The 24,509-nt window shown below is 44.8% G+C and overlaps 2 protein-coding genes and 1 long non-coding RNA gene across 3 annotated transcripts in view; 2 read left to right on the top strand and 1 right to left on the bottom strand.

Annotated features, from left to right (window-relative positions):
• The window catches only part of CCBE1 (collagen and calcium binding EGF domains 1), a 106,969-nt gene extending 87,208 nt beyond the window's left edge, over positions 1-19,761 (top strand). The window contains exons 4-11 of the mRNA XM_062018752.1: positions 578-712; positions 1,440-1,577; positions 6,644-6,750; positions 11,745-11,865; positions 13,870-14,009; positions 14,102-14,137; positions 14,690-14,725; positions 15,816-19,761. Coding sequence (XP_061874736.1) covers positions 578-712; positions 1,440-1,577; positions 6,644-6,750; positions 11,745-11,865; positions 13,870-14,009; positions 14,102-14,137; positions 14,690-14,725; positions 15,816-16,049 — 947 coding nt within the window. The 3' untranslated portion in view covers positions 16,050-19,761. The remainder of the gene's footprint in view (positions 1-577; positions 713-1,439; positions 1,578-6,643; positions 6,751-11,744; positions 11,866-13,869; positions 14,010-14,101; positions 14,138-14,689; positions 14,726-15,815) is intronic.
• LOC133628869 (uncharacterized) lies at positions 19,675-21,829 on the bottom strand. The gene is made up of 2 exons (XR_009820894.1): positions 20,934-21,829; positions 19,675-20,794 (listed from the first exon to the last, which is right to left on the bottom strand). It is a non-coding gene; the product is annotated as an uncharacterized LOC133628869 (long non-coding RNA).
• A 1,546-nt stretch (positions 21,830-23,375) lies between these two features.
• MRPL17 (mitochondrial ribosomal protein L17) lies at positions 23,376-24,283 on the top strand. Its single transcript, XM_062018641.1, has 3 exons — positions 23,376-23,590; positions 23,671-23,739; positions 23,813-24,283. Exons 1-3 carry the CDS (start codon positions 23,417-23,419, stop codon positions 24,083-24,085), a joined length of 516 nt encoding a protein of 171 aa, XP_061874625.1. The 5' UTR covers positions 23,376-23,416; the 3' UTR covers positions 24,086-24,283.
• The last annotated feature ends 226 nt before the right edge of the window (positions 24,284-24,509 follow it).

A 24,509-nucleotide genomic window follows, 5' to 3' on the forward strand; every position in this document is an offset into this window, starting at 1 on the left:
CACGGACTTTAGACAGTCCTCTGGGATTTCACTGACAAGCCTGGCCAACGACTTACCATACCCTAATCTGCACATTGCTATTATTAAGAGTGATGATGGTTTTCTAGCCATGTGTTCTTTGCTGGAAGGATTGTATCTGGCTTTGAACAATTACTGTGCTATTTTAATTAACTTTTCCTTATGATGTACTTTCTGACTGGATTTGGCAGCCTGACAGCGTTTCACAGTATTCTGCATAGGAAATGTTCTGATCAGCGCTTAAAAAATTCTGGAAGAAAACAGCAAAAAGCTTCCAGGTAAATATTTCTGTGAGAAGAGCTCCCAAGTTCTGCAACCAGGCAAAGGGCCCCAGCTTTAAGAATTAGTCTAACTACCGTGAAGCTGTAATTGGCAATTACAATTTCGCTATACTTCTTTGCTTTTGTCTCATGGATGTTTTATTTCTACGTTCCTTCAGTCCTTAAAAACTACATAACTCGACTTTATTAATTAGCAGAGAGGTTAAATGTTTGCTGCCAAAATACCTTCCAGCTACTGCTGTTGGTATTTTTCCTAACCATGCTTTTTCTCCCTCTAGACTATGATGTCTGTGCTGAAGCTCCCTGTGAACAGCAGTGCACAGATAACTTCGGGCGAGTCTTGTGCACTTGCTACCCTGGGTACCGCTATGACCGGGAGAGGCACCGGAACAGGCAGAAGCCGTACTGCCTGGGTGAGTAGAGCTGCTGCTTGGGCTAATCCCTGGTTAATGATGTATCTCACTCCATCAGGTCTGTTCAAAGTCAGTTTAGATCTGAAACCTTTCTTATTCTTACTACTATTATAGAAGAAATGTGGTTTTCAACTGTGTTAAGAATTGTTTCCTGGAACTAAGAGATCTAAATCCCCCTGAAATTATTAGGAGGTAAAATGAGAAATACACACCCAAACACTTGTGCCGAGGTAATTTTCCCTTTATTAACTCCTCCTGCAGGTTTTGAGTTGTAACTGGGGTTTTGGACTGAGACAGGGGGACATGATTCTAACAGTAACCCTCACAGCACTGTAACTAGGCCTAATTATGAAAGTAAGTCCTTGGGGTTGGATTCACATGGACAGTGTCTATTTCAGGACTGATCATTTACATGTGGTCCTTGTGTGGCTAGTCCTGCCCTGCCCTGCCTGGTTTGCAGTGCCAGGGAGCCAAGGTTTGCAGGATCAAGCTTTGCTTGTGAGGTTTTCAATGCAAAGAGTCAAGTGATGTTCGCTGACACAGTGCCAAGTGTGTTAATAATAACCATGCAGTTTGCACAGAGCTCCAGCCCAGGTTACCAGCAGCACTGCAGTTATTTTTTTAACCAAAAAATCACTCAGTATCTTTAAAGGGAGTCTTTTATTCTATTTGAGGTCTTGAAACTCTGGCTTTAGGACATTTTGAACTCTTGCTCCTCTTGCACCAGATATTGATGAGTGTGCCACGAGCAATGGGACACTGTGCTCTCAGATATGTGTCAACACTGTGGGCAGCTACAGGTGTGAGTGTCATGAAGGCTACATCCGGGAGGAGGACGGCAAGACATGCACCAAAGGAGATAAAGGTATGTGCCAGTGGGGTTTGAAGGGCCATCTGAAGGGTTGATCTCTCGTAAGGAAGAACTGCTCTCCAAGCTACCCTTGGAGACAGGGATCTGAGTCTGCGATATAGCTGCTGGAGAGCTCAGGTTGTCCACCATGCACCGGATAGCCATGAGGAACAGTCCTGCCACACACTCTCCTCCCTGGTTTGTGAGCTGCACACACACAGCTCTAACTCAGTAGTCACATCTAGAAAGAAAGAGCATGAGTACACTGAAGGATGTGGAAAGTGTCTTCCCCTGCAGTGACAGAGTGTCTGAACAGAGAACCTTCACCATTCCAGCTTTGGACAGACCATTTCTGAAGGATCCATCTGCCAAAAGCCATGTTCTACTCCCATACCAAAGTGGATTATACCTAGCTTGCTGTCCAGAGCTTAGGAGACTTAGGCAAAAGAAGTTTGCCAGATGCTGATCCTTATAAGCATTGGTTAATTTCATTTGTTAATTACATTAATTTCAGTAACTTTAATTTGTATGTACATCTGAGATCAGCAAATGGCCCTGGCTTGGGCGGTTAGTGCCTCTGGGCACTCAGGGGTTCAGAAAAGGTGTGCCTGGGAATACCACGCTCTTTTCAAGCATTGCATAAGCCAATTGCTAAATTATGTTGAGCAACAGTGAATTCTGCAGACCAGAAATCCGTTTCTGTGTTTTGTGACTGCAGTCAGGTTTTTTGGGGGTTTTTTCTCTGGAAAATAATTGTGGTGGGGAAGGGTCAAAAGTGCTTGCTTTTCACTGTTTCATAGTTATACGTGTGTGCTGTGTAGAAATGATTTTAAAGTTTTCGAACCTCATCCCAGTTATTAAATTACAGCATTTAAGAGTACTGCCGATTAAATCCTGACATGATAATTTAAAAAATCAAGGAGGAAGAGAACAACCTGCGCTCTGGAAAAAAACCCAAAGCAATGGCTTTTGATGGATGGTGACTTACCGTAGATTCATCAATTAATGCTTGAACAGATGTATCACTGGGTGCTCCAAATCCCGCCCGACAGACGGAGTAATTTATAATTTTGATTTTCCTTGAAAAATGTATAACTGGAGCCACTCCATTAGCTTTAATTGCTCCCTGTAGTTTTAAAATGGTTTTTTGGGGGTTGGTTTTTTTTTTCCCCTTCTAAGTGAAGGGCAGGTAATAAATGAAAGAGAGGTAACTTATATAATCCCCTTGAAAATAGCTTTTTCCCGTTGGCTAGCTCAAATTTCCGAACAATACCCAAAGCATTCAGAATAACCAACCATTCAAAATATTCAAGGCTATGGAAATAATTCTAATATAGAAGACCCACAAATTTTTATGCTGCATGTACACATGGCACATAAAAATGTCAATTCCAGCAGCCAATCTGTAATAAACCACCCACCATCTCTCAAGACATCCCCCAAATCAGCTGTGTGAAGCAGAGAAGAGCACTTCCTGCCCTGTAACCCCGCCGTACTCCAAGTCACTAATTGCCAGACGTCTGGTGCAAATGAGGAGGGGAGCCACCAGCCGTGGCTGGTAACTCGTCCCGAAGGAACGCGGAGTTCCGTGCAGCCGCGGGGAAGCGGCTGAAGCGCCGCTCCACCCCGTGGTCAGCCCCAGCCCTGCACCCGCGCTGGCAGATGAGCAGATGTTTTGCTTTTCATGGTAGCTGAAACACTTTGATTTTAGAATTTAGTGTGAGAGACCTGAAAACACAAGTAGGGTATGTCTCTCTGGCTTTGAACCCCGTTGAGTGTTTCCCAGGGGGATTTCTGTTCACGTTTTTATTGTGCCGTGCCTGGGGGTTGCGATCTGGACGCTTTTTTTGGCTCTGTATGTGGGCCTGAGCCAGAGATTTTGGGTTTGTGAGTGGGGCACAAGAACAGGGAACATTTTTTCTGCATCCACAGTCGTGTTGCATTTGACAGAGACAATACAGCCGTCCACGCTGAAGTAGGCAAATGAAACCATCTCAGCAGGCTGAGCCCGGATAATACAACACAGATGATCAACTCAACATTCTCCACGCGAAGACCGCCCACAGTACAGCTCCCCGCAGAGCTCTCCCCTGCCAGCATCTCCATCTCTTCCAGCATTAGCGAGACAGAGTCTTCGAGCTCCACGCAAAGAAAACACATCACTCCCCCAAGTAGATCTCTTATCAGTTGGCACCACAGGGCTCACCGGTGTCTCACTGAGATCAAAGGGCTCCCATCAGGAAAACAACGTCATATGGGAGCTGGACTTTGTGCCTTAGAAACCCTTCATAAAATGGGGCTGGTTTAAGCCTTCTCCAGCATGATTTTAGTTTCCTGATGTAGATCTATGCAATGGAAGTAGGCTGTGTAAGTGCCCTGCTCACTGTTGGCCAACCTGACCCTGGTAGGCGACCTCTGTTTCTGCATCGTGCGTGGGTGGCTCCATCTAATTGCTTCCTGCCCCCACTGCCCTGGCCTAGGTGGCTTCTGGCATGATCTATGCTTTGTTCTGGCTTTATTAATAGTTTGGTCCTGATACAGGATCAGATGGGGGTAGAGCGCATGTTTGATGGATGACTCCTTCCCCAGGCAAATCATCACCTCTGTCTGGTATGAGTTAGGGGTATTCCACCTCTCTCCTGGGACACAGTTCATGCTTGCTCCTATGACGCTGTTGGATTTCTTCCTCTGACAAGTCAATCCAACTGGATTTGCAGAAATCTCTCTGGTATGATATTTCCCAAACATTAGCTGACCCCCTCAGTGTTCATCTCTGTGGATTGTTACAGCCCTGTTCTGTCTATACTTGTCTGCCTCGTGTGCCACATCCTTCTGGAAGATAAACTGGATTTTATAATGAAACACGAGGCCAAATTCACCGTTTCTTAATCTGCACATAATTCCACTGATTCTTGTGGGATTGCATTAGGTTTCAAATAGCAGAGGCTCTGGCAGTTTCCTCCTGTGACTGTGTGTTGCTTTCGGCAATATTTCTCAACATGAGGGAAGTCATTTGGTAAGACAGCTATTGAAAGATACTTTGGTTAAAACAAGTATCAAAACCAAACTTTATGGGAGTTTGGGGGAAAAAAAAAACCCAAACCAGAACCAAAACTAGGTCATTTTCCCAAATGGCTTTATGCATGTGCATCTGAAAAATCCTACGCAAGTCCTAAAACAGACATGTCAAAACACTGATTGTTTTTGAAGGAATCTTTAAAAAATGGAGAAGGAAGAAGAATTCCATGAGGGAGGCACAACACTGACTCGTGGTCAAGGGAAAACCTGCCTTAGAGAAATATCAAGAGGTGTCTTGATTGCAGCATATCAATTCCTTGTTAAGTGAATAACACCTTGTGTACTGCAGAGTCTTTATCAGAGAAAGACTTGCAAGCAAAGAGACTTTGGAGGAGTCAAAATCATTGTTAGGATTAGAAATACAGCAGTGAGGAAGGAAAACAGCAGATGCTGCATATTCAGATATCTTCACACAAAGGCTGGTGTCCCTGTGGGAGGTGTTGTGGGCAAATAGCTGCGATTTGATGAAGGATTGTTCTGTGTTGTCTAGAGCCCTTCAGAAAACCTCACGTAGTACCTTTTGGCCTTAAATCTTTGAGCCATCTGAGCACAGAACAGAAAATTGCGCAGGTGTTACCAAGCCATGTGCTATCAGGAAGGGCTGGGAGGCTCAAACAGCAGCGTGCTCAGGGCTGTAAAAACATCAAATAAATGGTGTTCTATTGTAACACCATTGGACTGCAGCTATGAGAGCAGGCAGTGGGGAAAACTCCCAAATCTTTGCCTTCTAATCTTCTGATCAGCTCACTCTTCCCCCTGATTAGGACGTAAGAGAAATAAATCCTTGTCTTCTAAAAGCAAGCATACCTGATGTGGCATTATAGCCAATGGACTAAGTTTACCGAAAACCAGCTTCTCCTAAATTTGTTCATCAGGGGCCCATGTATGACCATCTGATGGATACAATATTCCTTACTGGACTCTGCAAACGTTTAAAGTCAAGTACCACATGACACTTTTAGTATTAGGAAATTCTGTTTATAGTTAAAAACATTGCAGATGTTTTCATTTCTGAGAAGATGGAGGATATGAACGTGTGTGTCCAAGTGAAAAATATAATGCAATAGCTAAACGCATTCTAGTTGACACTTTTTTAAGATTTTCAAGAATTTCTGGCTTTAACCAGGAGCACCTGCAGACTTTTTTCTGAAAGGTCATTGTTCAAGTGTGTCCAATAACTCTTACAGCTAACATTGGAGAAGGCCATATGCAGAGCCTCAATACATATGATGCTTCTCAACCACTACACGTGGAAGGAAGAAAGCTCACCTAGGGTTTGACACTCCGCATACCCTATGTTTCAGAAACTGCATTTCTCTTCACACAGATATCTGTTAAAGCAATGCTTGTTTGTTTGCCCTGCGAAAGCGCTTCACTGAGTATGGGACTGGGAAAAGGACAAAAATAACATTTGTAATATCTCTTACAGTTTGAGTCATTTAACGGATCCCTGAAAAGATCCCACTCATGCATAGCATCAACAGGTGTCCTCTTTTCTCTTGTGTGGACTTAAATCCCTGTCATTAATCTCAGTCCTCATCTCTGCTCAGGCTGATTCCATCATATGGAGGAATAAATGGCAATGATAAAGACCAGTTTGTGCAAAGTGAATTAAATGACCATATTGTGAGGGATTTTACTGTAATTTATAGCATATGAAAATTTGCCCTTTGGGAGACTGTAAATCAGTTCAGATCTATAGACTTAGTCTACTCTAAACACAAAGATGAAAGAATAAGTGTAAACTTTTCTAGGTATTAAAAAATATATATCTTTGGGGACTGTAACTGGAAACAGCTGGTTTTAAAATGAGCTCAGAGCTGTTCTCACAAAGTTTCTCAGCCTTACATAGCAATTCACAGTCAAAAGATTAATAATGGCAAGATTCTCATCTTTTCACAGGCTGGGGAAATGTAACAACCATCAAGTTGCTTTTGCAATCACTTTTTTAAATTTCTTTCCTTTGGATCTTTATATTTGTATTGGAAACTGCTTTCTTCCAGCTGGGCTTCCTGAGAAATCTGAAAATGTGGCAAAACCAGGGACATGCTGCGCCTCTTGTAAGGAATTCCATCAAATAAAGCAGACGGTTTTACAGCTGAAGCAAAAGGTACGAAAGCCATCAGCCGTGTCTTTACCAGACTTGCATGTTTTATGATAACTGAGGCTAAATTTAAGTGTTTGGAGCTGTCACTGCCTGTGTCTCCTGTGTGCGCAGAGATGATGGCAATATATTTTAAAATCCTGTGGGAATGGCATCTCTTCCTTATGCTTCTGTATTGCTTGTAAGCAGATTGCTAACCAAGCTCGTGGTAACAGAGCCTGGCAAACACCCATCCCAGTCTGAGCCCGGGTTTCTTGGCAACCTGTGTTGGCCTCAGGTTTTCATTCATTCTGAATGCACAGGGTTTTGGACTTGATCCACCTTTACTATAAGCAAGTGCAAGACATTGTGCAGATGCCAAAACATGGAAGAGCATGATTTTGCATTAATAGGATGCTGATACAGGATTCTTGCCAAATAGGAGGTGTGTGGCTGAAGAAAATCATCAATAGCTTTGCTTTTTTTAAAATAGAAAAACCCTCATCCACAACCATTTTTATTTGCACCTGTGTGCTTACAAGGACAATGCACTTAAAAACTTCCTCTGACCTTTAATTGCTCCTGTACGTGGCTTCCTTTTGCACCTTAGTGGGATTGTAATAACTCAGAGACCCAATCTAGAATTTGGAGAGCTGATTGTGTTAAGTCTTTTCTGGTGACACCTCCCATGAACATTCAGGTTCTCTCAAATTGAAACGTTCAACAGAAATATTCTCAACAATTCATGTTGACAGGCTGCAATTATTTCACCCAGGGTGCTCATTTGATTTCATTGTGTCATGACACAGTTCGGTGTATTCACTTGTTACATTTCATGTTATTCATTCAATGTCATTTACATTAGGAAGGAAGAAAGAAGTCTTCATTAAAGTGAAATACTGGAGTTAGAGATACTCTTTATGTGAAAAATCTCAAAATGTCACATTTTCCTTCCAGTCAGCATGAAGACAAACACGGAAGTGACGGAATTTCCTGTGTGATGGATATTCTGTTTTTCAACTAAATGGTAGCAGAGAGGTTGAAAAAAGATCTGTGCTTTTGAGGGGCTGTTTGTCTAGCCACAGTCCTTAATGCTGAGCAGGCTCGCACTGAACTCCAGGGAGGGATCTGAGGTCACATTGTTGTACGAGTCGTTTGCTGCAAGCACTGATGGAGAACAGTGTCCTGAATTAAAGGAAAGTTTTCTGTATCTGGCTTCCACTGTTAGGTGCTTGTGTTCTAAACTCAAAGGAAAATAAGACTGTTGGTACCTGTCATGGTGAGCACTTGTACAGGAGCTGTAGCCAAACTAAGCACCTCACTTTTGCCTCTTAGCTAAGTCCTGCCATGGTCTGTAGCCAAAATTTTCACCAAGTATGTTCCTAGTGAGACGTGATCTGTTTGGCATCCTCAAAGGCAGCCCACTGGGCTGCGCCTCACACAGACAGAGCTGGAAGAGATAGTCCCCTGATACCTTCAGCATTTTTTACCCCACAGAGAGAGAAGCTTTTGTCCATGCTGAGTAGAGATCTGGCCTCATGCTGCTTCTCTGCCCAGGGAGACGTGAACACTCATGTTTCACCAACCGCTCCGCACGGCCAAGTTCTTCAGCGAAGGACATCTCTCAACATCTGTGGTTACAGTCGTTCTGTTTTGCAAAGGAAAATTCACTTCTTTCTGCCAGAGAGACAGTTTATGGGAATGAGTCTTCACTCTTGTGGTTAAGGCTTTTAGATTTTATGAACTTTATGCAAAACTGTGCTTAGCAGAAGAGCCTGTGAAGGATCCAATCCAGCCAACCTTGCAACTAGGAATTGGGGCAACTAGGAAGTGGGATGTGTGATTTTGTGTCTCCTTAGGAAAGGATGGAGTGAATTCAAGTCCTGCCACCTCCAGTGATGGCACCAATACATATCTGGAGGAGTGTGATGTCCATTCTAGATCCAGGATGGAGCAGTTCTAGGATTAGGAACAGAAAGTCACCTTGCATGGTCATTGTGCACTGTCCTGATGTACTAGGGGGCTGCGGGCAGTTGTAGGTTTATCTCCAACCTTGCTAGAAGGAAGAAGAGTGGAAAGCTGGAAAATTACAGAAAGATACCTGACAAAGAGATAGTATTTTTTGACAAAATGTACTCAGAGTTGGGGCATTGCTGGATGCTACTGCACAGATTTTTCTAAATGGCTTAATTAGAACACCATGTCCCACATCACTCCTGTCAAGCACTGCCAAAGTAATCTAAACCACAGATCTCCTATAAACTACCCAAAACCCCAGATGCAGCATACAACACAATATATGGGAGTCTTGTTTCTAGGACTGTCTTTCTTTAAAACTTACCCTTCACTAATATTTGCATACACATGGAAAAAAAATATATTTTCCAAGAGCCATTAAGATCTGGAGCTGTGGATGGAGAAAGCCAAGGTCACTCTGGACCAGGATCCTGGTTCAGTTAAAAGGTGAAACAGAAATTAGGCCAGCAAGTATAGCCAATCCCTAAGAGGATGTGAATCAACATCAAAAACACATGGTTTGGCCCCAGTGTATGTAACAACCATTTTGTGGCCAGAATATATCAAAGAGCAGTGAGCTAGACCAGAGCCTGGTTATTTTGGCACTCTTCATGTATGCCTGAAGTCCAGCTGACTCAGGGGGGAAGCATGTGTAGATGCTTTCACAGCAGCTATGTGATTTTTTTTTAAACTTACTAAGTTGTTACAACAGCCTTGCTGGCAGGAACAAGTCAGTATTTAAGCAACAGAAAACACTTCCAAATCCTCTCCATGATGAGCCTTTGCTATTAAATTTACCTTTTTACCCCAGCCTGGCCATTTGCCACATAACCTGAAGAATATTGGTGGCACAGACTAGATACTAAGTAATGGCCATTTATCAGATGGGATAGATCTGGTGGGATCTGGTCAGAAATTTAAGTACAAGCTGTAAAGAGCACATGAATTAATCTGTCACTTGACTGTAGCCACCCTTCAGAAACACTCGTGACACTGAAAATATTCTCACAAAAACTGCCCCAATATAATGCTCTGAGTTAGTGACAGGATTTAACACTGTCTCAGGTTTACCATGACAGTGTCGGTGTTGCAGAAGCCTTGGTTGATTTCAGTTGCATTGTGGAAGTTTTGCAGCATGATGGTCCCTGCAACCTTCCATCATATCCAGGACGCTGCTCTGGACAGGGTGGGCACAGTTCCAGGAAACAAAGCTCTGCAGTGTGCTGTCCTGAGCTGGCCAGTGGACCTCTCCATGCTGGACCCTGGTCAATGTGGCTATGAGAGCCTTGACCTACTGAACTCTCCTCTTCAGACCCAGGTTTAAGGTGCTGTGACCCATGAAGGAGCCCTATATCTTCAACTTTGGTCTGTGTTGCAATGGTTGGGATGTTGTCTGAGAAAGCTGCAGCGTCATTGGCAAACAAAGCAGATGTTTTTTCTTTGGAAAACCAAGGATGAAGTAGGGGTGTGCTGGATCCCCATTTCCTGTGAAGAGTGCTGACCTCATCCAGCCACTGATTTCTGCGGAGGTGGAGTGAATCCGCCAAATTCTCAACAGACTTGCATCATGTTGTTTAATTTGCCTTGGGTGCAGTCATCTTGTCCTTGGGATAGCTATGCTCTCCAAAACCTGAGTCACAAATGGCTGACAAATCCTTTTATTCTTGTCATCGCATTTTGAATTCCAGTCTGAAAAATCAATCTGGTGTTTCAGAAATGCCACTACGAGCTGTCTCGGCACTTCTAACTTCTTCTTTCATTTTTTTTCTTCTCACTTTTGCCTCCTTTGGAACTATTCTGTACATCCAAACCCAAACTGCAAGCAGCACTGGCTGCCCTTAAAGTGCATTTCTTAAGTAATTACTTGTTTGCCAAAAGAGATTTGACCAGTTATAGTACATATTGCAAGTGCATGGGTTTTTTTCTTTGTGCATTACAACCATGAAGGTTTGCACTAAAGGCAGAAGGGTGTATATCAAATAATTACAGAAACAAGTAGGAGTCTTGACAACAGTTCAGCGCAATGAATTCCAGATAGCTGATTAAAAGCATTGTCAGATAGCAGGAGTCATCATGCGTTTTATTTAACTCGGCTTTCCCAGGCAAATGTTGCAGAATCCAGCATCAAATTATTCCAAGAGCCAAATTAATTCAGGGAGGAACAAAGGTGATCAAGGGATAGATCTGCCCTGGTACTGATTAAATAGCTCTTCAGTTCCATTTGGCAGAGCAAAATTCCCAACTCTACATGCAGCCATTCACCGCTGATAAACTTCTTCCCTCACCGCAGACCAGCCTCCTGGCTTGTCATATCCTTTCAGCTGCCTCGGGAGAAACTACACATTTGCAGAATATTTCTGAATATGTTTAGTTATTAAATATATTAAATCTGGGCAGATTAATGTTTCATGGATAATTAAGGGTCTGATGTAATGGATAATGATGTTTTAAACTGTAGTGTGCAAGTCTAACAATGTCACTTACTTTAGCGTTTTGCCTCTCTCTATGCAGAGCAGTTCCAGGCATCTGTTGTGTTAAATGGTATGGTAACAGGGAAAGATCTACAGGGGATCTGAAGCTCTCATTGAAATCTATGAAAAGTTAGCAGCTTGTGCAGAGATTGAGAACTGAAATATGTGAGCAAAGGTTGTGCTGAGAAAGAATAGCAAATTAGCAGAGAAATTTCAAATAAGGAAAAAGATTTCTTGAGGAGATCCAAGCAGTTATAAGATTTACACTTGTAAGAACTGGCTGCTGTTATCTCTCCTGAACTTCTCCTGCCCTACATTTGGATTGACTTGCGCTATTTCCACGGTGACCTGCAATATGAACAGTCTCACTAGTAACATGTTTTTTTCTGATTATTTCAAGGAAGGATATGGTGAAATATTTTAAATTTTATTGAAGTATTTCAATATGCTGTTTGTCCACATGAAAGCTTAACCAAGAATGTAACTTATCCAACTGAATGATCAAGGGCTTACAGTGATTTTTGGTTTTGGCAGGTTGCTTTGCTACCAAATAATGCTGCTGATCTTAGCAAGCAAATCACTGGTGAAAAAGTGCTTGCATCTAATGCATACATCCCTGGCCCCCCAGGCCAGCCTGGCCAACAAGGCCCTCCAGGTAAGTTATAGACCAGAGAGATGCAAATGTGTAATTAATGCTATGAATAAAAATAATAGGCTTTATTCTTTAAGTGGCGTAGGATTCCATGTGTTTCATATTTTGATTGCCATTATTGTATTTGCATTTGTGCTAAATTTAAGAAAAAATTTCTCATCATTATGGTCAGCATCTGTCAAGTGTCTAATGGCATCCATTGTGTCTTAGTCTCCATGTGTTTCTTGGCATGCAAGCTGTATTTTTCCTGTATGTGTTAAATTTCTCCCTTTCCCTGGGATATCTCACCTGCTTCTGTCATCATTTCCTGTGTTTTAACTCTGTCTTAAAACACTGCATTTCATTTCAGGAATACCTATTGCTTTAGCTCACTGTCATTAGTAGAGCAGAAAATGTGCTTTCGGTTTGCAAGGGTTTGTGCCATTTTATTTTTCTCTCATTTGGTTTTGCAAGGATTATTTGTTGGTTTTATGATGCTTTCTAGATTCAAAGGAATCTCAAAAATAAAAGCTAAAACCCACTCACACCTTCTTTGCTATTGTATAGCTTGAAGGAATGAGAAAAGCAGAGAATTCCCAAAGCTCTAACTTAAACCAGACACTCTGCAACCGGCACATGTGATGGTAAAAAATGTGAAATCCCTGTTGAGTGCAGATCTAACTCAGGACTAGTGATACATCCAAGGAATTTTAGCATTGTGGTGGGTTTCAGAAAGATTCTGACAGAGGACTAGCAGATATTCCTTACCGAGTCTGACTTACTTCCTACTGAACTGCCTCCCCCCTGCTCCACCGCCCCACACCTGGTCCCCGCTAGCCATTTCCCCCACTATTGCAATGTTCCTTTGGTTTTTTTGAGTCTTTCTCCCATTTTCTTGGAGGATGAGTCTCTTCAGCATATCGTAAGTGCAAGAACAATATGGTTAGAGATCCCGCGTCGGACTCTGAGCTGTGCCGTGGGTCGGTCAGTGTCCCGCGGGCCGGGCTCTGCGGGCGGGTCTCCCGTGGTTTCCCCACCTCGGAGCTGTCCCGGGTGCTGGTTTCCCCACCACTGAGCTGTCCACGGTGCTGGTTTCCCCACCACTGAGCTGTCCAGAGTACTGTTAATATCCTCCCTTCTGCTCCAAAACCGTCCTTTGCTCACCTTCCCCGCTGCCCTGCCCTGCGCAGCAGAGCGACTGGGTCTTCCAAGAGAGTCCAAGAGGTTCCTCACTGAACTCGATTTTACTCCTAACTGTAGATATTCTGTACTACTGATCTGTTTTTTTACTCCAAGCCTTTTGTTTTCTATGTCTTCTGCATGTCTTTATTATGAAGAAAAGCATTTTCCTCTCTAATGACGAAGCGATTCAGATAATGTTCTTTATTTTGGACAAATATTGCTTCAGGTGCACGATTTTCAGGTTTGTTTTTTGTAGTGTTTCTCTTGACCTAAACATATGCTTCGCTGCCTCTGTGATTACTGAAAATTCATGTTTCCTGCTGTAACAGCAGAAGCTTGTAGAGATTTAAAGCAAAATAGAAGAACTGATCTTTTTTTTGCCCCCAACACATTGGCTGGGCAAAAGAGAGGTACAATGCACAACTGAAAAGGGCTTGCTTCTCTGCCAGTCACGTAGGTGTCTTCAACCCAACATTTCCATGAGTTTCCCGAGGCTTTCTGTTTTATTGAGTGTTACTCAAAGGTGACTTGCTCTTTTCTTCTTTCTGTGAAAATGAGGCATTTCTGCTTTACTTTTCATTCCCAGTCTGTGTCCCTAACCACCTGGCAGTTGCAGTCTTGGGTTATTCGTATACAGGAGGTTTGTTTTGTGAATGTCTCTTGTAACTACTGTGATAAGGAATAATGTCTCAGATGAATACTGTATTGATTTTGGTGTTGTGGATTTGGGTGCATTAATGCAATTAGTCCATTGGTTGGTCCAAAAAGTGGTCAGTCCCCACTTCTTGCACAGATAAAGCATCCTGAAGGCTTTCCCTGGCAGGTAACCTTTGTTGTTGATTGCAGGGGCTCCAGGACCAAAAGGGAGTCAAGGGGTTCCTGGTTCACCTGGACCTCCCGGCCAGCCAGGCCCCCGGGGATCAATGGGACCAATGGGCCCATCTCCAGATATATCACATATTAAGCAGGGGAGACGAGGCCCCGTGGTCAGTATTCTCATCTCCTGTCGTACATTGCACAGTTGCCCTTAGCTCCACAACTTCTCACATCCTTGTGAATGCGTTCTTTTCTCTTGCAGGGCCCACCAGGAGCCCCAGGGAGAGATGGTAGCAAGGTACTGTTTTCCATAATGTAGACACATGTGCATGTGTAATGCAGGCTTGGTAGAGACACCCTCTAGGCACTCATACTCACACCTTCTTACCATCTCATGTCCTTTTCTAAGATGCAAATGTACCACTGTCCCACCCCTTTATGTCTTCCTTCTGCTATTTTGTGCTTGCCCTTCCTTAAGTCTTGCAAATAGCCCTGCCAGGCTATCTGTCAAGCAGCCTCCTTTTCCTTCTCTGTGCTCTTTTGGCTTTTCCATGATGAAAAGTTGATGCTTTATCCCCTTTCATTATATTGCCCTTTTGAGAATTTCTCCTGTTAGCTGATTGGCTTGTTACTCTCTAAGACAAATGTTAGAAGTGCCCAGCTCTGCTCTCACTTGCATCAGCAGTGATTTCCCTGTGTTCCTCTTTCACTTTCTTTTCTTTTTCCAAGCAAGCATAAGCTGATGATTCTTATCTGGAGACAGTAAGTAAGGGAGCCTGCAGAGCAACTGCGATTTTTTTTTTCATTTCCTTCAGTCACAGCAAATTAACTGAGATGGTATTGGTTACAGGGGGAGCGAGGCGCACCAGGACCAAAGGGGATACCTGTAAGTATTGCTCACAGGAGGAACTTGCATGACAGAGTCATGCTGATTATTAACAACGGGTCAGCCAAAAGCACAAAAAAAAAACCCCTGTTATCAAGAGTGCAGCAAAAGATACTTTATATAGGCAGAAACTGTTATTGAAAAGAAAGAAATTACCTCATTTTGTACAAGTGTTTTTGCCTACGCACCTCTTCCCTTGCTCGGTGTGACACTGAAGGCAGTAAGTGCACCTGTGCCCTGGGAGAGTAGTGGGATGTCCTCGGAAGGCTGCAGCATGAGATCCCAGGCAGAGTGCTAGTTAGTACCATTCAGACACTGCTAACAGGAAATTGATCCCTGGAACCCTTTAAAATCCAGCCCTTTGTTTCTCTCTGGGATTTGGGAAGATATAGGCTTCAAGCAGGTTACCAGGATAAGTAAAATTATTTACAATCTGTGTTCAGGTTAAATTGTTTTTAAAACTGTTGTTTACAGTGTTTTCTCACTGGTGGAGTGGATTTTTAAGAGTGTTTCCAGCAGGGTGTCCTCACAAAACAGTGACTTAAACAGTGTACTGTGTGAACACAGCTAAAAGGAAACGTTGTTTTTCTAAAATCAGATAGAGCCAGGCAGATACACTCTGCATTGTGATTACCAGTATATTTAGTGATGGATAGCAGCAAGGTTATCACATTGAAAAGATACTTTCCAAATACCAGCATTCTTGAGAAAAAACATTACATGAACAATGATCACCGATTGATTAGTCATTCTAAGAATATAATTTCTATCAGCTTAATTAGAAGGAAGAAAGGGAACCTGTATTCTCCTCTGTTCCCAAGACATTCTTAGGAGGTAGATACAGCAAAGGAATTGATAAGTAACAAAAGGGCTGAGCATCTTGTAAACATGAGCACTGTCTGCAAAAACATTTCCCTTCTTTTGAAAATTGTTTCCTAAGCAAGTTGCTTCAAAAACGGATGGATAACTTTTGGCAACTGATATGAAGCAGTATTTTACTGAGTTACCCCTGCAAGAGCTACTACATCAACTTGTTTGAAACCTAAGAACAGAGTAGATTACTATTAATGACCATGTCTTGTGACTGCAGGGCCCACCAGGTTCGTTTGATTTCCTGTTGCTGATGATGGCAGACATCAGAAACGACATCGCTGAGCTGCAAGAGAGAGTGTTTGGACACAGGACTCATTCATCAACAGAGGAGTTTCCATTACCTCAGGAATTTACAAACTATCATGACACAGTAGATTTTGGATCTGGAGAAGACTACAAACCACGGGCAGCACCCAGAGACTCCAGGATACAGAAAGCAGACCACCCTTAGCTACACCTACTGAAAAATAGAGCCCCTTCAGAGTTCTTCAATATAAAATGCACTGAGAATGTAAAAAAAAAAAAAAGTATATATATGTAAAAATATCTATTATTTCCCAGTTTTCTCTCTGCTTTTCCTCAACCATGCTGCCTGTACTGTAGCTTTCTTGGTTCGTGGTAGCCTTCTTGCAGTGATTCCACACCATCAAGCCTGCACTGTGCATTATACCTAGACTATCAAAAAAACCTTCTTAGTATATAATATGATTAAGGCACGCTCTAACTAATGGCACAGACCACAGCATTTCATCTGCCTACCTTGCATTCTATGTACAAATGACCCAGTACCCAAATGTTGCCACGATTAGAGGGGTCACTGAACATCAGCCCTGAATGATGTCAACAATGAAACAACTTGGTCCACAGTTGCTTTATACATGTACATGTATTAGGTTGCTGAACTCTAGTCTCCAACTACTGTTCCCAGGCTTAGGAGAGTGTGAGACCAGCTGTAAGTGAAATGTCTTATTATGCCCCACCATGGCAGAAAAAAAGGGGAAAAATAAAAAGCAGGGACACAAGGGCACTGCTTCTTAATCTGGAAATTATTCAGCTTCCTGTTGCTGGAGTCACTCAAAGAGTCAAAAAGACGTATTTGTCCTAAACAAACATGTTTTCCCTTACTGTTCTCCCTCTGCTCAGTGTGAAGGCCAAGGTAAGCAAGAAAAGAGCGGATGTATAAAGCAGGAAATGCAAGCATAAGTGAATCGAGTAGGCTTATTGGCAAGCACAAAATCAATCCCAGCCTTGCAGAAAGAGTCAGATTCTGAACTCCTGTAGGTGCATGACATCCTTGGTGAAATGCTGAAGTCCAAGTGAAATCAAGACCAGAGAGAGGCAAAGAGGTTCCACCTGTTTTGTTCCTCTGCTACATGAGAGAGACCTAAATGGCATTCACAGAACAGGGGCACTGGCTTACAGTGTATTTGGCTGGGTGTATGAAGAGTACAAGTAAGTGCAGGAGTGCACTTGACAGAACATTTCAATCAGTACAAGGATGGCTAAGGTGAGGTACTGCACGTGGGATTCTGTGTTTGTGAAAGGGGATAAAAGGGAGTGTCCTTTTCTTACACTGGAAAGTTGGATGCACAAGTTAGACCATACCTCATGGATTACGTATGTTACCATTTATTTTGGATTACCACAGCTGCTGAGGACTTTGTTGTGCTTAGAAGATAAAGGAGTGTATTAAGCACAAAACTTCAGTGTTTTGTCTGTGTAGCTGCTGCTTCTATGGTATGTTTAGTGCTGGGTCATGTTCACATTACAAATGCAAAGAAAAACTTCCTATTTTGATGTATTTTTCAGGGCTTGCATGTTCTAATAGAGTAGATACAGGTAAAAATATAAGCAGGCCCTTTTTAGATAACCTGTAAAGGTTTGGATTCACTTCCATATTCTCTGGGCAAGATGGTTGGTGTAATGTCTACGCCACTGGTACAGGTCACTTTGTATAAACAGCAGGCTGATTTCACCTTTAGTTTCTTTTGTATATGACTTTAAGAGGATGTGCCCATTCCTGTAGCTGTTCCCCAGCTCCTCGTTATCACTATGCCACAAGCAAGGGCATTAGCTTCAAGAACATTAACATGCTGTATTCCTCTTCATGTTACACATACATCAGTATTTACAACACAATGACTAAGTCATGGGGATAGCTTAGGAAAAAATGATAGTGCTCTCACCTGGTGGTCTTCGGGCTTTTACTCTGGGAGAAGCTCTGCTAGTAGCTGCAGGTCCAAGTAGTTTTGTGAAACAGGTAACAAGAGAGTTAGAAAGACTTGGGGAAGGATCTTGTGTCCAAAAGGGGGATAGTCTTAGCAGGCTGAAAGAAACCTCTAAGACAGCATTTATGAGGCATTTATGTCTTATTTTCTTAACTTCAAGTAGGCAATTAGGTATAAATAACATTCATGAATACGTGATTTTGAGTAAATTGTTAAATGACAAATGTTGTATTTGTAACCCTTGTAAATCAAGTAACTCTTGCATATGTTTACCACCACACCCCATCACCTGCTGGATCAGGTTGATTCCCACTATAGAATTAGTAGCTGCAGGGTTTTTTGACCATCAGATATTGAATAATGAGTTGGATGAGTTACTTCCTACACACCAATTAAATTCTATGGCCTCCTGCCCACAGGAAGATGTGTTCTGAAACAGGCACTTGTTTTAATTCTAAGCTCTGGTTTTGCAAATATAGGCAAATGGCAAATTAGAAGTTCCTACAGTTTGACCATCAAATTCAGGGGTAGGTGACAATTGCCCTGCTGTACCAAAGTATCCCAGGGAAGGGAAATCCTGGGACGGGACCAGAAAAGTAGATAAAATACACACTTCACCATAAATACAGAGCACTCCCACAGACATAAAGCATGGCACGTGTTTACATGCCTTTCTGAGTGGAAACCTCAGTCACTTCCCTTTCTGGAGCCTGCATCAGTGGTTCTCACAGGCTCGAGCTGGGTTTCCAAAAGACCTGCTTACTCCGTAAGATGAAAAGGTGAAGGAAAGTGCTCCTTGGGTTTGTCTGTGTGCTTCACCCTCCTCTTTCTAGACTCTCTGCCCCAAAACTGTTGGCCTAGTCCTAGTAGCAAGGAGGAGATGCTATGGTAATGACACACCACGACACAAGGAGCTCCTTCAGCAGGGAGGGCCCCTCTTAGCACAGCTGGCTGGGAAAGTTCAGTCTTCTGCCTGTGTCCAGCTGACATCTCTGCATAGACCCTTCTCATCTTATTTCTGATTAATTCTGTAATAATGTTTGTAATGTGTTGTATCAGAAACGTGTTTCACTAAGGTTTGAGACAGGTACAGACACCCGGAAAGAAAAGTGACATTTTCTTCAGCATACCCAAAGTTTTATAAAGCCAGGGCAGAGGAAACCTTTCCAACCTTGAGCTTTGCTATGGGCAGGGAGGGAAGTGGTCACCTTGTAAATTATTTGTTACTCTGTGTCTCCAAAAATAACAAACGCACCCAAAACCCCAAAATAAGAATGTAGAAACATCCACACTCAGGCCTAGTTCCCTTACTAGGCTCGTGCACATGACAACTTTGTTTCATATAGATACTGTGTATAATTTTATTAAAGAAATACTATGTTGATGTTAAGACATTGAGTAATAAGCAGAAGGATAATAAAGAGCTTTGTTATTTTATTATTATTTAGAAATATATTTAATGGGAACATTTGCAAGAGTGTGTAGTGATGGCAAAATGCTGATTGTTAATGGGTTTAGCAAAACAGTAAAGCTTGGAAAATGTTTTCTTTCAACACTGTGCCAAGAACACACAGGATTAGTCTTTCTGGCAAAGCTGGAATACTGACACAGAAGAATTCTTATATAAACAGGCAAAGTCAGAAAAAGGAGAGGAAAAATGATTGTAAATGGAATAAAGGTAATGGCTGGAGTTCTTGTTGGCATCACAGCTTGAGTAGCCTCCTTCCTGGAAGTATTTCAGAGTTAACACGCTAAGCCCCAGAGCAGCAACAAAAGATGGGGGTGGGGCCCGAGAATTTGTTAATTTTGCATTAAAATCCACACGTTTGTTCCTAACACACATTCCAATAACTATGCTGTCCACTTTATTTATATAAAGTATATGGAATACTAAAATGTGTATAAAATGACTGTGATTTTATGATGTATTCATAATAACAAAGATATTTTTTCTTACGCTGTTGGTAGCTGGTTTTGTTACACATCCTCTCCAGGAAACACAGAAACGTTGGCTGGAAGAAACAAGTAGCAGGAAAACCTCCTTATGCTGCTTTGTGGTCTTTTTTGAGGCTGAAGAAAGTGCAGTGCAAGGGGGACTGCGAGGGCACGAGTTCTGGCACAGCAGGGTGTGCTTCTCTCTTTGTGGAAATGTGGATTCATGCCCGCTGTGCATGAAGCCAATCTACACAGAGTGGAGATCCTGCTTTACATCATGCCTGGGCAGAGACGGATCTTTCAAGGTCCCTGTCAGCCCTCAAGATCCTGTGATCCTGTGAGGAGTGCTAGTGGGGAGCTCCACAAAGCAGCACACCAAACAACCCACTGGATAAATACATCCTGCGATGTGTTTACACAAAATCTTACAAAACACATACTGTTATTGCATTTAGTGAGTCCTCTGCCTTGCACGGAGATTGAGTAAACTATCACCCATCCTCTGGCACCTAGCAGGGCAGGGAGTTCCATCCTTATTAGGTACCAATCCTTCTGCAAGAACACAGTCATTAACAAACCACACATCTAAATTAACCAGGCCCACACCGTCAAGCTGTTGGTGATGATCAGAGCACAGTCCTTATGAAGTCATGAACAGTGGGCAGAGAGGAACCTCATGAGGCTCAACAAGGGTGTTGCATTAAAAGGGGACAGAGTGGTTTGGCAGAAAATAACTCCCCTTGTGTTCTAACTCTCCTCACCAAGGTGGGAGGTCAGGTGTGTCTAGGTTTACATCCCGAGTGATGACCAGTTTGCCACAATCAGTCCAGTCACGTTCACCTCCTGTGAACTATCACGACTGGATTCCCTGATAGTGGGCTGCACCTTCAGTCCAGTCATGAACCAGCACGGCCACACTCCAGGGTTTGGTTTCATTCAGTGGGAAACTGTGAGGACTGGCTACTGAAACTGTGTAGTTTTATTCACGCAACAGAGACACTGGTTCTTAGGGGTTGCTAGCGACAGTCACTGTCTGCAAAAGAAAGCACATGCAAAAATAGATACATAAACAATACAGCATACAAAGTTACAAAGAATAGCCTGGCTATAAAAAGTTAAAGAGAAACTCTGCAGAGATTTCTAAGTTTCCTGCAGAAGTCCTCAAGTCTCACCCAAGGTGTCCCCAAGCGGGGAGGAAGAGAGGCCCAGTCTGTCAGCTGAATCCAGGAGCCACAGGCAGTTTGCAAGGGAGCTTCCCTGACTTGTTCACAATGGCGTCTTCCTCAATAAACTCCCTTTTTTTAGCCACTTTTATACCTTTTTTTTTTAAGCTTCAAGGTGGAGTTTCAGTGCCTTTAGTCATAAATACCTCTGTTAGGGTTGATGTAAAATTCTCTCACCTCGCATTTAAAGGCACAGCTTACAAACAATTCAGGGTGCAGACTCAACTAGGAGTGGTGGCACCTTGGAGGCGGGTAGCCTTTGGGATGGAGGTGTGTTTTAGTATTAAACTGACATTAAAAATAGCAAAGTTCACACTGGAAGAGCATTTTGTCAAAATTTGACAGATTACTGGCTTGGGGTACCAAAAGAGCTGCTTATCATTTCTAGAGGACCGTCTCATTCCCCAGTATCATCACATACTCTGACCACAGAGCCCCCACTCTGCTCCACACTCCATGGTATTTGCAGGGAATTGCTGTGTTGTGGATTCCTCACATAGCAGCAGCAGCTGTATCCACCCTGTGAGCCTTCTTGATTTTATACTTTTCCTTAATTGTTGAACAACGCTGATTTTTAACATAAGTTTTAATTTTTAGGCCATTTAAGTAATCATGCCACAAAGGGCCAGTGCAGAGTTGTGCTGCTGTGGAGGAACAACTCCATGCACCAGCACAGCCTGGGGACTGACCTGCTGGGGAGCAGCTGTGCAGAGAGACCTGGGAGTCCTGGATGACGATAAACTAACCATGAGCCAGTAATGTGCCCTCGTGGCTGACAAGGCCAATGGCATTGTGGGATGCATCAAGAAGGATGTGGTCAGCAGGTCAAGGGAGGTTCTGCTCCCCCTCTCCTCCACTCTGCTGAGGCCTCAGTATCTGGAGTCCTGTGTCCAGTTCTGGGCTCCCCAGCTCAAGAAGGACAGAGAACTTCTAGAGAGAGTCCAGCGCAGGGCCACCAAGATGATCAGGCAACTGGAACATCTTTCATATGAGGAAAGGCTGTGGGAATTGGAGCTGTTTAGTCTGGAGGACATTGAGGGGGGTTCCTCATAGAGTCACAAAATGATAGGGGTTGGAAGGGACCTTTAGAGAACACCCAGTGCAACCTTCCTGCAGAAGCAGGTCAACCTAGATCAGGTCACATAGGAACACATCCAGGCCGGTCTTGAAGACCTCCAAGGAAGGAAACTCCACACCCTCCCCAGGCAGCCTGTGCCAGGGCTCCCTCACTTGAACAGTGAAATAGTTTTTCCTTATGTTTAAATGGAACTTTTTGTGTTCCAGCTTCATCCCATTACCCCTTGTCCTGCTGCTAAATATATGAGAAAAAAAGGGATGCCCCAATCTCCTGAAACCATTTAGATACTTGTAAATATTAGTAAGATCCCCTCTGAGGCTCCTCTTCTCCAGACTAAACAGCCCCAGTTCCCGCAGCCTTTCCTCGTACGAAATTTGTTCCAGTCCCCTGATCATCTTGGTGGCCCTGCGCTGGATTCTCTCCAGCACTTCCCTGTCCCTCTTGAGCTGAGGAGCCCAGAACTGGACACAGGACTCCAGATGAGGCCTCACCAGGGCAGAGAAGAGAGGGAGAAGAACCTCCCTTGACCTGCTGCCCACACTCTTCTTGATGCATCCCAGGCTGCCATTGGCCTTCTTGGCCACGAGGGCACATTGCTGGCTCATGATTAGCTCATTATCAACCAGCACTCCCAGGTCTCTCTCTGCAGAGCTGCTCTTCAGCAGTTTGACCTGTGCTGGTGCAGGGGATTGTTCCTTCCCTGATGCAGGACTCTGCACTTGCCCTTGTTGAACCTCGTGAGGTTCCTCTCTGCCCAACTCTCAAGCCGGTCGAGATCCTGCTGAATGGCAGCACGGCCTCTGGGGAATCAGCCAGTCCTGTCGTGAGGTCAACATGGAGGCCGGCTGTTGTCCTTCCTCCCCTGAGAGCCCGCGCTGCGTGCCCGCCGCCCCGGCCTGTCCCCGGGCCGCCCCATGCCACGGACATCGGTCGCACAGGGCCGTTACCCCGCGGGATGGAGGCGGCGTAGCAACGCCCCGCGGCGCCGGGAAATGGCGGCCGCCCCCCTCCGTGAGGGCGCTCAACTACAGCTCCCGTCATGCTCCCAGCGGCACGCCGCCTCCCACGCACTGACGTCACGGACGTGCGGCGAGCAGACGCTCCCTCCCCACCACCACCTCCCCCGGAGCTCGCTCGGTCCTTCCTGCCGGGTTGGGCCCGGCCCCCTCTCACCCTTCGGTACGCGGCTGCGGCTGCCGCTCCCGCCGGCTCCTCCGCCCGCAGCTCTGGCTCGTACCCGCGGGCAGGCGCGGACCACCAATCCCGGCGTGCCGCGCGGCGCGGGAGCCGGGTGCTGCCGGGAGGTGCCTCCCATGGTGCCCCGCGGCGGCGGCGGCCCCGGGGACGCGGCGCGATGCGGCTGTCGGTGGCGGCCGCCATCTCGCACGGGCGCGTGTACCGGCGGCTGGGGCTGGGCCCGCGCTCGCGCCTCGACCTGCTGCGGAACCTGGTGACGGCGCTGGTGCGGCACGAGCGCGTGGAGGCGCCCTGGGCGCGCGCCGACGAGATGCGGGGCTACGCCGAGCGGGTGAGCGGCGGCGCGCGGGCGGCGGGCGGGCGGGCGGGCGGCGCGGGGCGGCACTCACGGCTCGGCCTCGCTCCCCGCAGCTCATCGACTACGCCAAGCTGGGGGACACCAACGAGCGCGCCATGCGCCTGGCGAACTTCTGGCTGACGGTAAGTGCCTCTCCGCCCCCAAAAACTCCCCCGCCGGCCGCCGTGCTGGAGCTCTGACCGTGCTGCCCCGCAGGAGAAGGACCTCATCCACAAGCTGTTCAAAGTGCTGGCACCCCGGTTCCAGACGCAGTCCGGCAACTACACCCGCCTGCTGCAGATCCCCAACCGCGACGAGCTCGATCGCGCAAAGATGGCAGTTATCGAGCTGAAGGGGAACCCCTTCCCACCGCTCATCTGCCAGCGCCGCGACACTGAGAAGACCTTGCTCAACCAGCTCCTGAAAGGCTACCGGGAGGACATGCAGCAGGCAGCCGCTCCACAGGCCCCCGAGGGCACCCCTGTGTAAGCTCAGGAACAGAAGATGTCCTGGGAGGTCTGGAGGCTGATTATTAACCGTGACTGGCCACTACCAGGTCATGGTAGAGCTCAAGGTTTACTTGGTTCTTCCTGTGGTTTCAATAGAGACTCAGCAAAAGAAGGAAATCAAGCTGGGAGCCCTAATGGTTGATATTCTCTATGTAAATAAACTCTGCTAAGAAAGTAACTTTGCTTCTATATGGATTATATTCCTGTGCAGATGAGGTAGTAACTGACTCCAGCAAGGGCTGGGTGTGTTACCGCTTCAGCAGCCCTGCTCTCTGGGGCAGCATCTCCACTGACAGAGTTACAGTATTTTTTAGAAGCCAGTGTGTGGCCTTTCAGGGTGGGAAATTCAGCGCAAAATCAAGATTGTTTTGCTGGTTTAGAAGCACTGAATGCAAACAGGATGG

Source organism: Colius striatus, chromosome Z (genome assembly GCF_028858725.1).
Source record: "Colius striatus isolate bColStr4 chromosome Z, bColStr4.1.hap1, whole genome shotgun sequence".
Lineage (NCBI taxonomy): Eukaryota > Metazoa > Chordata > Aves > Coliiformes > Coliidae > Colius > Colius striatus.